General features: G+C 35.7%; 1 protein-coding gene across 1 annotated transcript in view; it reads left to right on the forward strand.

Annotated features, from left to right (window-relative positions):
* Positions 1–17,434, forward strand: part of EMC2 (ER membrane protein complex subunit 2) — a 50,820-nt gene that overhangs the window by 13,732 nt on the left and 19,654 nt on the right. The window contains exons 5-7 of the mRNA XM_006075684.4: positions 4,801–4,858; positions 15,437–15,522; positions 15,675–15,734. Coding sequence (XP_006075746.2) covers positions 4,801–4,858; positions 15,437–15,522; positions 15,675–15,734 — 204 coding nt within the window. The remainder of the gene's footprint in view (positions 1–4,800; positions 4,859–15,436; positions 15,523–15,674; positions 15,735–17,434) is intronic.

Here is a 17,434-nt window from a genome sequence, read left to right on the forward strand (position 1 = left end):
TTAATTTTTATGCAGTTATAAATGGGATTGTTTTCTTAATTTCTCTTTCCGATAAGATTATTAGTGTATTGAAACACAACAGATTTTTGTATATTGATTTTGTATCCTGCAACTTCACTGAATTTGTTAGTTGTAACAGCTTTTGATGGCATAAGTGTTAATTGTCTTCACCTGTCTGGCAGTTTTGGATGCAGTGGCTTTCCCTGTAAGTTTAATTGTCTGATGAATCTAAGAGTAGTTGGTTCATTATGTTTAGCTTTTTCTTGTGAGTATAGGAGTGATGATTTCCAGTCTTTATGTGCCAGACCAGGAACCAGAAATCTGAGCATCTTTTCATGCTGTTGTTGGACATTTATATATGTTCTTTGGAGAAACGTCTGTTCACATTTTCTGTTTTTAAATTGGATTAATTTATGTCTTTTTATTATTTAGTTGTAAGAGTTCTTTATATATAGTCTAGATACAGGTCTTTTATCACATATATTTGATTTGCAAAAATTTTCTTGCATTACATGGCTTGTCTGTCACTTGTTCAGTGATGTCCTTTGATTACAAAATGTTTTGATTTTTTAAAAGTTAAATTCATTTTTTCTTTTGTTGCTTATCATTTGGGTGTTATTTCTAGAAACCATTGCCTAATTCAAGGTCACAAAAATTACACCTATTTTCTTCTAAGTGTTTTATAGTTTGGGTTTTTACATTGTGATCATTGACCCATTTTGAGTTAATATTTTTTATGATATGAAGCAGATGTCCAACTTTATTCTTTCTTTTGTAGATATCTGGTTGTCCTAGCACCAGAAAAAACTACATTCCCCATTGAATTGTCTTGGGCAATTACATCAGTTGAGTATTAATTATGTGATTGTTTATTTCTGGGCTTTGAGTTGTGTTCCATCAATATATATGTTTATTATATACCACACTGTATTGAATCCAATAAGGATATTGTAGCTTTGTAGTAGTTCTAAAATTGGAAAATGTGTCCTTCAACTTTGTCCTTTTTTTTTAAAGATTATTTTGTCTGTTCTGAGTCTCTTAAGTTTTTATATTCATTTTATAGTCAGATTGTTGTTTCTTACCTTTATAGCTTGGTGCTTTAGGTGAGACAGGGTTTACTTGTACTTCACTTGTATTTTTTTTCTTGCAAGATTTATTGATACAGTTTTTCTTAACCCTTTTATTCCTTGGCTTTTGGCTTATCTGTTTTATCTATGTGTATTCTACTATCTTTGGATCTTCTAAGCAAAGGGCATGGATAAATCAAATAAAATAGTATTGCAGGTTCAGTAGTCATGTCCATGAGTAGTCATGTCCAACTCTTTGCAACCCCATGAATCGCAGCACGCCAGGCCTCCCTGTCCATCACCAACTCCCGGAGTTCACTCAGACTCATGTCCATCGAGTCAGTGATGCCATCCAGCCATCTCATCCTCTGTCATCCCGTTTTCCTCCTGCCCGAAATCCCTCCCAGCATCAGAGTCTTTTCCAATGAGTCAACTCTTCACATGAGGTGGCCAAAGTACTGGAGTTTCAGCTTTAGTGTCATTCCTTCCATAGAAATCCCAGGGCTGATCTCCTTCAGAATGGACTGGTTTGATCTCCTTGCAGTCCAAGGAACTCTCAAGAGTCTTCTCCAACACCACAGTTCAAAAGCATCAATTCTTCGGCGCTCAGCTTTCTTCACAGTCCAACTCTCATCCATACATGACCACTGGAAAAACCATATCCTTGACTAGATGGACCTTTTTTGGCAAAGTAATGTCTCTGCTTTTGAATATTCTATCTAGGTTGGTCATAACTTTCCTTCCAAGGAGTAAGTGTCTTTTAATTTCATGGCTGCAGTCACCATCTGCAGTGATTTTGGAGCCCCCAAAAATAAAGTCTGACACTGTTTCCACTGTTTCCCCATCTATTTCCCATGAAGTGATGGGACCAGATGCCATGATCTTCGTTTTCTGAATGTTGAGCTTTAAGCCAACTTTTTCACTCTCCACTTTCACTTTCATCAAGAGGCTTTTGAGTTCCTCTTCCCTTTCTGCCATAAGGATGGTGTCATCTGCATATCTGAGGTTATTGATATTTCTCCCGGCAACCTTGATTCCAGCTTGTGCTTCTTCCAGCCCAGCGTTTCTCATGACGCACTCTGCATGTAAGTTAAATAAGCAGGGTGACAATATACAGCCTTGACGTACTCCTTTTCCTGTTTGGAACCAGTCTGTTGTTCCATGTCCAGTTCTAACTGTTGCTTGCTGACCTGCATACAGGTTTCTCAAGGTGCAGGTCAGGTGGTCTGGTATTCCCATCTCTTTCAGAATTTTCCACAGTTTATTGTGATCCACACAGTCAAAGGCTTTGGCATAGTCAATAAAGCAGAAATAGATGTTTTTCTGGAACTCTCTTGCTTTTTCGATGATCCAGCAGTTGTTGGCAATTTGATCTCTGGTTCCTCTGCCTTTTCTAAAACCAGCTTGAACATCTTAATGCCTTATGTATATAGTTTTCAAACTGTAAAGACAATGTAAGTTTTCTAATAAAATACCAAAAAGACTAGAAAATCCTAAGAATTCACATTATTAGTATCATTGTATTAATGAAATGAATGGTTTCCTATTTTCCTCTGTCATTTCCAGTATGTTTCCCAGAGGTTATATACCTGGGAAAAGATCCCCAGGTGATTCTCATGTACTTTGTCTTGTGAGAACCAGTGCTTTTTAGCATTAATTTTTGCCCTTGTTTATATACTTTATTGTTTTGTTTTATTATTATTTAATGATTTTATTTTCTGTTTCTGTAGTTGCAGATTCTTGTGAGGCTAGCATACCTATAATCAAATATTATCATGTATTTGATTTCCAAAGTGATTTTCTTTTTCTGAGCTATTGCTAACTCTGATTAATTTAGGATGTAGTGATGCTGTTTGGCCTTTGCATGGTATAATCATATTTACAAATTAAGTCTGCTTTTAATTTTCTCAGTAGTCTGCTACCATTAGTTAAAATATTCTTATCTGTTGGCATGACCGTAATGACAAATACAGGCTTGATCATTAAAATTGTGGGGCAGTGTTCGATTAAAGGACATGTCATGTGATGATATAGAATATTCTATGTCTTGAGTATCATTAAGAGAAAAACTTAAAAAATTATCATAGAGAACTTAAGAATAGATCACAAGAGTATATCTTCTGTCCCTAGTTTTATAAACACTGCTATAAAATTTTTAAACATAGATTTTTGCTTTCTCTAAAGATCTCTATCTGGAAGTGAAGCAATTGATTGGAAGGGAGTTGGAGGTTATGGATATGATTAGGAAGGAATTTCAGAATCACTTAGCTATATCCTTGTAGTCCAAATAAGATTACCATATATAGGAGTGTATTGTTAGATAAAGTGCTTTATGTGATATCTGATGTATCACTCCTTTTCATTCACTATCATACAATGTTAATCTTGGCTTCTTAGTTTTATCCTGTCATATTTGATTATTTTTTCATTTGATAAATTTGTTGTTACCCATGTGAGATTGTGAACTATGGTGTTGGAAAAGACTCTTGAGTCCCTAGACTGCAAGGAGATCAAACCAGTCAATCTTAAAAGATATCAGTCCTAAATATTCATTGGAAAGACTGATGCTGAAGCTGAAGCTCCAGTACTTTGGCCACCTAATGTGAAGAACTGACTCATTGGAAAAGACCCTGATCCTGGGAAAGATTGAAGGCAGGAGAAGGGGACGACAGAGGATGAGATGGTTGGATGGCATCACCGACTCGATGGACATGAGTTTGATCAATCTCCAGGAGTTGGTGATGGACAGGGAACTCTGGCATGCTGCAGCCCATGGGGTCACAAAGAGTTGGAAACGACTGAATGACTGAACTGAACTGAACTGATTCGAGGTTGTAACCCAGCAGAGTATATTATGTGTACATACTTGGTTTAGTCACTAAATCATGTCCAACTCTTGTGATCCCATGGGCTATAGCCCACTGGGCTCCTCTGTCCATGTGCGTGGGATTTTCCAGGCAAGACCAGAGTGGGTTGCCATTTCCTTCTCCAGGGGATCTTCCCCCACCCAGGGATCCAACCCAGGTCTCCTGCACGGCAGGCAGATTCTTTACCGACTGAGCCACCAGGGAATTCCTTAATAGGTGCTTAATGAATTGAACTTTACCAGCTCAACTAAGAAAAACTCTCATAAATATTTATTAGAGGAGAATTAACACTTAGATTGGGGCTTCTCAGGTGGCTCAGTAGTAAAGAATACCCCTGTGAAGCATTAATGTGATCCTTGAGTTGGGAAGATCCCCTGCAGAAGGAAATGGCAACCCACTCCAATATTCTTGACTGGGAAATCCCATGGACAGAGGAGCCTGGCAGTCTACAGTCCATGGGGTCACGAAAAAATCAGGCATGACTTAGAAAATACTTAGATCATTTCCTTGTGAAAATATTTGTTAAAATTAAACTTAAAAAAATACTTTATTTGCTGTAATTCTAGGTGTAACTAGGACCACATAGGTATCTCTTTGAGCTGTAGTTTTTACCTTTGTATTTAGACCAAGTCGAATCAGTATGTTTTTGAAGTAAGTTTTTCTATAAATATTTTATTTATGATTTTTTTTTTTTTTGCTTAGAAAATGACATTGTATCAAACTTACTGTTATGTGAAGATCAGAAGATGCTTAGTAGTAATTGTAAATACATATAAAGTCTTCCCAGGTTAATCTTTTCTGTATTTACTATTTGTCATTAAATTTTAAGGTAATGATTCTTGATATTTCTTTTTCTTTTTAAATAGATACGATGATGCTATTCAGCTATATGATCGAATTTTACAAGAAGACCCAACTAACACTGTAAGTTAGCTGGTTGTCCTAAAGATCAGTTAATTCTGTGTTAAGAAGTGAAATTATTTTAGAAATAATGGAAAAAATACACATGGAAACATTTTATTTTGTTATTTGAAATATCTCATGATGGGTCACTTTAAAAAAAGTAGGTTTTAACTCTTCAGTTAAATTTGACTTACAAGATCTCTTATTAGAAAGCAGCTAGTTGAAATTTAGATAGAATAAATTTTATGTGCTTATAAGAACAAACACCTGTCAGAACTTATAGTTTCTGTAATATTTTCAAGTTTATTAAATACTAACTTGTCTTGTTTGGGTAGTTATATTTTAGTTCTCTTATTGAAGAATGAAAGATGTCATCTCAGTAATTAATGTATGGAATTAATTAATGAAAGGCTTTTTGGTAGTAAGACGTATTCTAAAAATATCCTGGTGAAAAAAAATTTTTTTTAATATTGAGAACATTTTAGTTTATTGGTATAATGGCTTAGATTATTTCTTTTAATATAATCCCACCGTAGGGAAATTTTCTCTGGTAACTTCCTAGGTGTTATGTAGATATTTAAATGGTAAGGATTCTCAGAATATAGAAATTCAGAGAAAAGTTTTGACAGCTGCAAGCCTATGTGTTATTAAAAAGCAGTTAATTTAGATATTCCAAATATCTAAAAAGTTGAAATTGAAAAAATTTAATAATCTTTTAATTTTATTTATCCTAATACGTTGCTCTCTGTTTTAATAAAATAATCCCTTATAAAAAGCACCATTTTTCGTTTCCTGAAGATTTTCTCATGTACTTATTTCAGCTGTAAGATTTCACCACAGTTTTAAAGGTATTCATTTTTTTTTTTGCAGCCATATATTGAAAATATGATACCAGATTTCTGAAAAACTTGTTTCATGTAATTTTCTCATGCTAGTTTAAAAATTGGTAGTTTGTAATGTATTTTTTAGAATTAGAAGTCAAATATTTCTGTGTCAGTTTAAGTTGGGCATATTTTAAAGAAATTACTTCACTACAGGGTCTAAGATAATATGTAACTAAATATTATCCTGTCTTTGTAGTACTTACCATGTTTTATGACTTGGCTCCCCTCATAGATTATCTGAGGGGGTAGTAACTAAATCATTTGGTTGTTAGGTAAACATTTTAGAACAAAGTGACTGAATTCAGCTTTGTTAGATGTATTATTCTTTCATCAAATGTTATTTTTATCTAATCTTCTCTCAGTCCCTTCTGTCCTTCTAGAAATATTTATTTGAATATCTGTCAGGAGCCACCAAAGGGTTGGTGTTACTAAAAATAAAGACAGTATTTCTGTTACCATATCCATAGAAAGCACTGTGGTAGACATTAAGGGAGAAAAACAAAGCCATATAAGACCTAGAACTAATGAAGTCTGGTAGGGGAAGACTTTACTTACATTAAACAGTACAAACAGAGTGCCTGAAGAACTATGGACGGAGGTTCATGACATTGTACAGGAGGCAGGGATCAAGACCATCCCCAAGGAAAAGAAATGCAAAAAGGCAAAATGGTTGTCTGAGGAGGCCTTACAAATATCTGTGAATAGAAGAGAAGCAAAAGGCAAAGGAAAAAAGGAAAGATATACCCATTTGAATGCAGAGTTCCAAGGAATAGCAAGGAGAGATAAGAAAGCCTTCCTGAGTGATCAATGCAAAGAAATAGAGGAAAACAACAGAATGGGAAAGACTAGAGATCTCTTCAAGAAAATTAGAGATACCAAGGGAACTTTTTTATGCAAAGATTGGCACAATAAAGGACAGAAATGGTATGGACCTAACAGAAGCAGAAGATATTAAGAAGAGGTGGCAAGAATACACAGAAGAATTATACAAAAAAGATCTTCACAACCCAGATAATCACGATGGTGTGATCACTCACCTAGAGCCAGACATCCTGCAGTGTGAAATCAAATGGGCCTTAGGAAGCATCACTATAAACAAAGCTAGTGGAGGTGATGGAATTCCAGTGGAGCTATTTCAGATCCTAAAAGATGAAGCTCTGAAAGTGCAGCACTCAATATACCAGCAAATTTGGAAAACTCAGCATTGACCATAGGAATGGAAAAGGTCCGTTTTCATTCTAATCCCAAAGAAAGGCAATGCCAAAGAATGCTCAAACTACAGCACAGTTGCACTCATCTCATACTCTAGTAAAGTAATGCTCAAAATTCTCCAAAATTCTCTTCAAAATTCTCTGAAGCCAGGCTTAAGCAGTATGTGAACCATGAACTTCCAGATGTTGAAGCTGGATTTAGAAAAGGCAGAGGAACCAGAGATCAAATTGCCAACATCCGTTGGATCATCAAAAAAGCAAAAGAGTTCCAGAAAAATGTCAACTTCTGCTTTATTGACTATGCCAAAGCCTTTGACTGTGTGAATCACAACAAACTCTGGAAAATTTGTAAGGAGAGGGGACTACCAGACCACCTGACCTGCCTCTTGAGAAACCTGTATGCTGGTCAGGAAGCAACAGTTAGAACTGGACATGGAACAACAGACTGGTTCAGGATAAGGAAAGGAAAACTTCAAGGCTGTATATTGTCACCCTGCTTATTTAACTTATACGCAAAGTACATCATGAGAAAAGCTGGGCTGGATGAAGCACAAGCTGGAATCAACACTGGGAGAAATATCAGTAACCTCAGATATGCAGATGACACCACCCTTATGGCAGAAAGTGAAGAGGAAATAAAGATCCTCTTGATGAAAGTGAAAGAGGAGAGTGAAAAAGTTGGCTTAAAGCTCAGCATTTAGAAAACTAAGATCATGGTATCCGGTTCCATCACTTTATGGCAAATAGATGGGGAAACAGTGGAAACAGTGACAGACGTCATGTTCTTGGGCTCCAAAATCACTGCAGATGGTGATTGCAGCCATGAAATTAAAAGACTCTTGCTCCTTGGAAAAAAGGTTATGAACAACCTAAAAAGCATATTAAAACACAGGTACATTACTTTGCTGACAAAGGTCCGTCTAGTCAAAGCTCTGGTTTTTCCAGTAGTCAGGTATGGATGTGAGAATTGGACTATAAAGAAAGCTGAGCGCCGAAGAATCAATGCTTTTGAACTGTGGTGTTGGAGAAGACTCTTGAGAGTCCCTTGGACTGCAAGGAGATCCAACTAGTCCATCCGAGGAAAATCAGGATGATTTTCCTGATTTTTCCTGAAAATCAGGACTGATTTCCTTTATTCCAGTATTCCAATATTCATTGGAAGGATTGATGCTGAAGCTGAAACTCTAATACTTTGGCCCCCTGATACAAAGAACTGACTCATTTGAAAAGATCCTGATGTTGGGAAAGGGGACGACAGAGGATGAGATGGCTGAATGACATCACCGACTCAATGGACATGAGTCTGAGTAAAATCCGGGAGTTGACTATGGACAGGGAGGCCTAACATGCTGCAGTCCATGGGGTCACAAAGAGTCAGATCCGACTGAGTGACTGAACTGAACTGAAACAGTAATGTTACTGTGTAGAAGTTTCATGGTTATATCCATAGTTAAAATTCAAGCTTTTATACTGCAGGGTTTTGGATTGTTTAACACTGACTTTATGACTCTTTCATCGATCCTGTGCTCCTGTATCCTGGATATCCAGTATTAAAATGAGGTTATTTATTAAAGTTTTAAGGAGCTCTCTTTCCCTCTCATATGCATTCATTATTATTTCAAAAAATATTTGTTGAGTGCTTGCTATGTGCTTGGTATAGAGACTAGAAGGATGATTTAGACATTATCCTTGACTTTGGTTTAGAAAGATAGCATGATATACTTAACAGATTATAGACCTTGAAATAGACTTACTAAATCCTGATTCTTTGGTGATTTGCTGCAGTATTTCTGAGCCTTGTAGGCCTTGATGGTTGAGCATGGCATAATTAAGACAGATGACGGGCTGGGGAAAGACATCATATTCCATCATGTAACAAGTAAGCCTTAGGGTTATTAAAGTACAAGACTTACCTTGGGAGAAAAGAAAAAAGTGATTGAAGTGGAAGTTTCAGATTTAGGGAGGTTGCTAAAATGGGTCATCTCATCTGTTTTTTAAAAATTGTGAAATGCCCTTTTGAAAAAAGTAATATGTACGCATATTAAAAATTACAAACAATACTAACATATATGTTGAAAAATAAGTCCTCCGATCCCAGATCTCATGCCCTCCTTCACTTAGGCAAATGTTTCTTAAGAATTTTTCCAGAAATTTTTTCTCATGCACACACAAATAGGTCTGTATGCATGTGTGTGTATGTGTGTGTGCCCCTTTTAATAGGGAGAATGGTTGGAAATGCAGATGGTGACATACTCTACCTTTTATGTAAAAGTGTTCAGTTGTGTCCAGCTCCTCTGTCCATAGCATTTTTCAGGCAAGAATATTAGAGTGGGTTGCCCTTTGTTTTTCCAGGGGATCTTCCCAACCTGGGATTGAACCTGTGTCTCTTCTTTGTTTTTTTTTTTTTGTTTTTTTTTTTATCTCTCCCTTCCCTCCCTCCCACCCCTGCTAAACTGTGTCTCTTGCATCTCCTGCATTGGTAGGTGGATTCCTTATCCTTGAGCTCCCTGGGAAGCCCCAAACTCTACCTAAGTCATCTATGTTAGCACATCCTTTATCTCATCCTTTAAGTTGCTGCATAGCATTGTAGTATAAGGATGTATAATCCTTATTTTGATGAAAAACTTTCTTGAACTAATTAAGTCCCTTTGGTATCTGATGCATTCCTCCCAGAAGCAGTGTTGAAGTGCGTGTCATTTGTAGAATAGATTCCTAGAAGTGAAATCTGAGTCAGGAGGTCCATGTATCTTAAAAGTTAACAGATACTGCCTAATTTCCCTCCACAAAAGCTTTTTAGTTATCTATACTCACTTACATGGTATATGAGAGTGCCTCTTTCCCAGTATCCTCCCACATGGTGTATTATCAGCTTTTTTTCATTTTTCATTTTTGCCAATGGTGGCTCAGACGGTAAAGTGTCTGCCTGCAGTGCGGGAGACCCGGGTTCGATCCCTGAGTTGGGAATATCCCCTGGAGAAGGAAATGGCAACCCATTCCAGTACTCTTGCCTGGAAAATTCCATGGACTGGGGAGCCTGGTAGGCTACAGTCCGTGGGGTCGCAAAGAGTCCGACAAGACTGAGCGACTTCACTTTCACTTTCAGTGTAATTAGTTAAATATATAATTTGCATTATGAGAGAGTCTGAGTATCTTTTAATATGCTTAAAAGGCCATTTTTATTTCTCTTTTTGAACTGCCTTCTTTAATGCAGTTATTTCATGAAATTTCATTTCTAGTCTTATTGAAGACAGCATGGTTCTAGCACTCTGCATAAGTTTAACCTACCCCTTCTTCACCACTGAGGAAGACTAGGGCTTTAAGGGGCAATATTTTATACCTTTTAGTTGGCTCATTGTCCTGAGTGATTGGCAGTACAAGAAGTTCAACATTTGTGAACAACCTGGTGTTACACTTCAGAATATTTTTTCTGCATTATCAATAAAGTTTTTATGTCTCTTTTTGATTTCTTCTTGTTTTAATTGTGGTTGATTTGCAATGTTCTTTTTGTTTCAGGTATCAGAATAGTAAGTTGAGCTTTTTTGTAGATTATTCCTTTATAGGTTATTACCTGATATTGAGTATAACAGAATTTTAATTCTTAGAAGATGGGGAGTGAAGTCAAATTTGATTGGCAAAGTACCACCAGATTTTTTGTTTTAAAGATAACTGCCAGTAATGTGGGAGATGGTTTGAAAGGGGTTAAAAGAGATGAATTATGTAATTTGGAGACGGTTCTGTCTTAGGCTAGAAATTATGGGGATCTAAGGTGGCTTACTGGTAAAGTACAAACTAGAATTCCCTCTACCCCAGATGTTGAGACCCAGAAAGACCACTGCCTCTAAGGCTTATGCCATGCCCCTTATTTTGGAATTAGATATAATTGCCTCTGTGCCAAGCGTGAAGATGCTTTTAGAAGGCCATATTTCCCAGGGTCATGGCATAAGCCTTGGAAGCAAAAGAACCTGGAATTCTCCTTTCCCTCTGTTGGCCAGTGGTCTTTCTGGGTCTCAACATCTGGGGAAGGGGTTGCTCTGCATTGTACTTACTGATAGACCTTAGTCCTTTAATCCTTTTCTAGGTTCTCGTCCTGTGTGGCCTATTTTTTTTTTTTTTTTTTTTTTTGAAGGTGTAACATGTCTTTCAGGAAAAAATTGATAGCTAACTATAGTAGATAATCAGAGAAGGCAATGGTACCCCAGTCCAGTACTCTTGCCTGGAAAATCCCATGGATGGAGGAGCCTGGTAGGCTTCAGTACATGGGGTCGCGAAGAGTTGGACACGACTGAGCGACTTCACTTTCCCTTTTCATTTTCATGTATTGGAGAAGGAAATGGCAACCCACTCCAGTGTTCTTTCCTGGAGAGTCCCAGGGATGGGGGAGCCTGGTGGGCTGCCGTCTATGGGGTCGCACAGAGTCGGACATGACTGAAGCAACTTAGCAGCAGCAGCATAGTAGATAATGGTACAGAGGTATGTAACAAATTTATGATCATAAGAACTTTTTGGCGTTTCATATTTATAATAGAAATCCTGGCTCCATTATTAAAATCGCTTGTAAAATGTGGAGCACTTTTCATTTTTGACTTAAAGATTGATCTAAAGAAGAAATTCAGAAGAATTCAAAACATTGGCATATTTCATAAGATGTGAGAAAGAAATATAAATGGAAATTGATAAACACTTAAGACTCAATGTTTAGTCTAATGCTATTATTTAAACTTTGGGCATATAATTTATGTAGAATAGACTGCACATATTTAAAGTGTATAATTTAATAAATTTTGACAATTATATACACCTGTGAAACCATCACCACAATTAAGATAGTGAACAGAATCATCGTCTAAAGTTTTCTTTGCCCCTTCTGATTTTTATATTCATATATATATGAATATATGTAAATATTCTTTCTTGTAGTACATAATTAAATTACAAGCAGTTTTATCCTTTTGGGTCTTTGTGAGACAGGCCCAGAACATCGTTTATCCTGGGACTAATTATTCCTCAATAGGTCTATCTTAGTACTCTATCCACTGTCCTAGGAATCATGGCGGAGAAGGCAATGGCACCCCACTCCAGTACTCTTGCCTGGAAAATCCCATGGATGGAGGAGCCTGGTAGGCTGCAGTCCATGGGGTCGCTAAGAGTCGGACATGACTGAGTGACTTCACTTTCCCTTTTTCACTTTCATGCATTGAAGAAGGAAATGGCAACCTACTCCAGTGTTCTTGCCTGGAGAATCCCAGGGGCAGGAGAGTCTGATGGGCTGACGTCTATGGGGTCGCACAGAGTTGGACACGACTGAAGTGACTTAGCAGCAGCAGCAGCAGGAATCATGGCATTTTCCAGTCTGGCTGGTAGAAAGACACTGTTCCCAGCCTTGTGTGAGCTCTGGGGCACTTTTCCCACTAAATGTTTCTCTTAGATATTTTCTTGGCATTTGAAGTTTCCTCGTACACATGCACTGATCAGTACTGATCAGTACTAATCACTACTCGAGGGGATCAGTATTCTCATAAACATGCACCCATCAGTACATAAGTACTGAGTACTTAAGGGGAACCCTTGAGATTCAAGGGAAATCTCTTTAGAGTCTTATATATTTTTCTTTCTTTTCTTGTACTCTGCCCCATGAACTCTAGCGTGTTGATCTTCTTGGACTCGAGTGCTTTCTGAACTCATTGATTCATCTGGGCTCAACCTGGTTTTCTTTTGTTGCACGGCACCCTTGAAACTCTCAAAGCAGTTGAACCAGGGCAATAAAAATAGGGCTCACCTTGTTCGTTTCTGCCTGTCAGGAATCTCTCTCTCTTTTTTTTTGCCTTTTGTCCTCTGCCTTAAAAATAGTTGTTACATATATATTTATATATAGTTACAGTTGGCATTTTCAGGCAAGAGGATAAAACTGCTCCCTGTTACTCCATCTTGGCTGGAAGTGAAATCCCTGCTTAGTAGTCTTTTTAAATGATCTTGATAAGTGAAGTTTTTTGTTTTCCAAAATGTTATATTATTTTTCTGTAGAAGGACTATTGTGTGTGAATTAATGATATATTGTTGCCTGTATGATGCTGATTTGCCATGTAGGTTTTTCTTTAAAGTGTCATGTGTAGTTTCATTAAGAAGACTGATTTTACATAGTTGAATAGTTACTACTTAAAAGTTTGCTTTTAACCTTAGAATACTAGGAGATAGGATACTGTATCTTAGGTTTAGAGTGGTTTAGCAATATATTGCTTATATAGTAGAGATTTGGGAGCATGTTTCCCAAATTGATTAATAAAACCTTATATTTTAAATCTTTGCTTGTATTTCACTGAGGTGTTTGTAAGGTGGAAAATTCTTTAGTTTTTAAAATAGAAGATTAAAAAGTTAATACCATTTTTTTGTGTTTTACATTATTTTAAAATTGGATTCCACCTACTACCAATATCTGTTGTTCAAAATAATAGTAATAAATTAATTTGCAATATCTCAGTTTTTATCAGGAACTCTGATCAATGAATCTAGAATGGTAATGAGAAATTTGAGATCCCTACTTCTCATATTTCCTCTCTTGATGCATTTAGGTTGTTTAAACCTGTTTTCCGTTTATGAAAGGGTTTTTTATTTTGTTTTAAAGGCATTTTAAAATATTAATTATCTATGAAACACTAGTAATTCTTTGTAAACAGTATTCGACAAAATGCTGTGTCCTAAAACTTTGGTGTGTGTTCAACAGGAGAGACATGATTCTGTTGTCAAATCACTGAGAAAAAGTTAGTATTAGATGTATTTTTTAAAAAATGAAACTCATTTGTGAATAATGGTATCCATTACAGAGTTCATACCACATCTCTTACTGTGACTATAGAAGTACTGGTTCCTATTCATGTTTGTAGCTTGACTTTTTGTCTCTTATTTATGGAATTTGAATGCAGTATTTTCAACAGGTTTCACTGCATCTGTTCAAAATCATTTTAACTGGCAAAGATGCAAGGACTGGGGCAAGTTACTTTTAGAGCTTCACTTTTACTTTCCTTCTGAATTCTTTATGAATTTGAGTGTATTTATTATGGTCCTTTCATTGTTGTAAATAGTAAAATTATTTAAAAAAATATTGCTTACTGTGTGGCAGGCATTGTGGTAGGCCTTCAATATGAGCCATGTAATCAAGGATATATATTTTTAACAGATGTGTTTTTTTTCATTACCAAAATATTATTATCACTATTATTATAAATATGGCTCTTGGTTTTATTTATTGGAAGTCTCTTATTAATTTTATCTGATGTTTTTTTACTTTCAGTTTTTCAGAAAGTCCACCTTTCCACCCCAGGACAGATAGCTCTTTTGATCTAAGGAGGCTTCATTCATTTTACTTTCCTTGTCTATATCTTGTGGAGTGTGTGTTTTTTAAAAGAATGACAGTCATGTTCATAATTAATAAGCCTAATTTAGCCCTAATTATAGTGTGTTTTATTCTTTAGCCTTCTTCATTAAACAGAGATAAAGGGGATGTAAATTTAATAATTCACACAGCACCCTCCAGTCTCTGATTGTTCACTGTGGCCCCAAACATAAAGTCTTGATTATACACAATGCTGCCTTTGCTCCTGAGTTCTTCCTAATATTCAATGTCCTCCCTCCATATAGTTTTCTCTTCTGTTTTCTTTATGTCTGCTTGCATTTTGTATTTCAGTTCAGGTATCACATCTGGAACCTTTTTGCTGTCTTTCCACCTCTTCCCCTCAGGCTATGTTAGGATCTCTTCTATGTTGTCACAACATCCTAGGTACCTCTATCATTGTCTTTTTATTTGACGTATCTTTCTGTTATTAGACTTAACTCCCAAAAGGAATTATCTGTTCCTTTTTTTATTCTTATTTTCACTGTCTAGCGCAGTACCTGGCAAACAACAGATGTTCATTATGTGTTTGATTAATGTGTAAATAAGTGGCATTTATTTTTCTATTTATATTTGAAAAGCTTTAAGATGCAAGTTTTAAATGTTTTGTATATTATAAAAATATTTCTTTCAGAACCCATTTTATTTTTTGAAAGACTTTTAGCTAGATTTTTCTCTTAAAATTGTGAAAAAAGTTATTAGAGGCCATATTTGTATAATGACATTCAAGTGGCCACAGTAAGATTATTTTCTAATCTCCACTATCCCTCTATCTCTTAAGATACAGATCTTATGAATGAGACAGAGTAAAGGACTTTAGGCTGGATAAAGATTAAGATTCCCTGCTGGCTTGTAATTATCAGAATCTGGATGGTTATTTATTTGAATGAAATGATGCATATATTGTATACATCAAAAGTAAAGCACATGTGATTGTTAGAGGAATGTTTGAACTCCCCAGTGGGATGTCATGGGGTATGTTTATAAACTCCCACTAAGCAGTAGTTCTACAATGGAATTTCATTGGCATTGAGATAATAATTTGCACAGTCAAATTACCTTCTTTACAAAAACCCAGGGAATCATGAAGGCCTAATCCTTTATTAATGTCAACCCACAGGCTGCAAGAAAGCGTAAGATTGCCATTCGAAAAGCCCAGGGGAAAAATGTGGAGGCCATTCGGGAACTGAATGAGTATCTGGAACAGTGAGTGTCTTACAAGAGGATTGTGTTTTGTTATTCTGATAAATCTTTTTTAATTAAAATGGAATTTGCATTTGATTTCCTTTTTGCTTCCATGCTGTTCATTTACAGAATATCTACACATTTATTTTTTTTTTTCTCTTTACTCTCACCAGATTTGTTGGAGACCAAGAAGCCTGGCATGAACTTGCAGAACTTTATATCAATGAACATGAGTAAGTCATTAAACACATAAAATTTTGCTAGGAAATGCAATTTTCATCACTGTGTAAGTTCAGGAGTTATAGTAGTTTCTGAAGGATTGGTGAGAAGATGTGAATTGTGTCAAATTAACAAAATAAATAAAAAAACAAATTGACAGTTTGTTGGTTATAATATGTGAATTGTTTTAAGTAGGTCAGTTGTGTTTTGCTAAATTATTTTTATTTGGGAAGTAAGTTTTCTTTTAAATCCAGATGGCATTCTTTGAAATTAGAAAGGCATGTATTTGCTGAGCTAAGGTTATTTATAGTGAATGAAAATTGTGAATTTTTAGAATTTAAATTGTTCTTATATACAAAGAGTATTATATTCCCTGCTGTTTAAAAATTCTGTCAATTGTATGCATTTATTAGCCTTAGCATGAAGAGAATCAACTCTTCCAAAGTAGAAGCATTCTGTTGCCTGGGTTAAAAACCAAGAATAATCAAGAATGTTGCATGTTGTAGGAACTTGCTTATTGGATATTTAATGTTTTTGTTAGCTTTTTTTTTATTGCTGCAGTGACAGGAGGAAATCCCAGTGTGAGAGGATTAGCCCAGTCTTAGTGCAAGTTTTCTAATATCACAGCATTAATGCTAACCTCTATCTGGAGGCAGGTTTTTTTTTTTCCCCCTTAGTTCTGAGTCTGAAGTATATCAGATTGTTTCTTTCATCCCTTTTGAGAGAATAGAATCAGATTCTCATGCGCGTATTCTTATTGTGCATGAATACTAGGATACTTAACCTCATTCTCGTAGTACAAAATAGCTGACACAGGAAATAAAATCAAATGAAGACACTTGTCTGTTGCCTTTGTTCAGGGCTATATGTGTATGTAAAATGAAGAGTTAAGGTAGTTATATGTATAATTCTAATAAAAGTGGGAGCCAAAATAAAAGTAATAGCTGTCATTTAATGAATGTGTACTGTGTTCTGGGAACCATTTTTCAGTTCTGTTATATATGCTAGCTATCAGATGTTCTTTGTTTTTTAATAGGAAGTTATTTCCTGAATCATGTTAAGTATACATATGGGGATGTTTATATGATCATTTGTGTAAATGTACTTAGATTTCTCTTATATATATAAGAGTGGTAGTGTATTTGGTTAAATGGTCATGTTTCTACTTTTCATTGTTTTAAAGTCAACATTTATAAAGTATTGTTGTTGATAAGTTCAGTTGGTAAGTCACGTCTGACTCTTGAGACCCCATGGACTGCATCACGCCAGGCTCCTCTGTCCTCCACTATTTCCCAGAGTTTGCTCAAATTCATGTCCATTGAGTCAGTGGTGATATCTAACCATTTAAATAACATGAACTGAATTTTTGGAGTGCAGTAAAAAAAAATTAACAGTGGTTTTAATCTGTTCCTAAAGCAGATGGTAGTTATTTATATTTTTGTGCCTTTTGAAGATTTTGTGATTAAACCCATTTATAGAAATTTCAAAGCCTCAAGGAAATTTTTTCTTTAAAGAAGTACCTAATACAGAAAATTTGGAAAACCCAATAAAGAATAAAGACAAAGACAAAAATCTTGTGTAATTGCATCATCCTAAATTAACTACAGTTTATATTTGATTTTTTCCCTTCAATATCCCTTGAAATAAAAAGAAACAATTAATCTTTTGTAGCTTGCAATTTTGACTTAGTTATATACTATCAAAAATTCCTTAT

This window comes from Bubalus bubalis, chromosome 15 (genome assembly GCF_019923935.1).
Source record: "Bubalus bubalis isolate 160015118507 breed Murrah chromosome 15, NDDB_SH_1, whole genome shotgun sequence".
Classification (NCBI taxonomy): domain Eukaryota; kingdom Metazoa; phylum Chordata; class Mammalia; order Artiodactyla; family Bovidae; genus Bubalus; species Bubalus bubalis.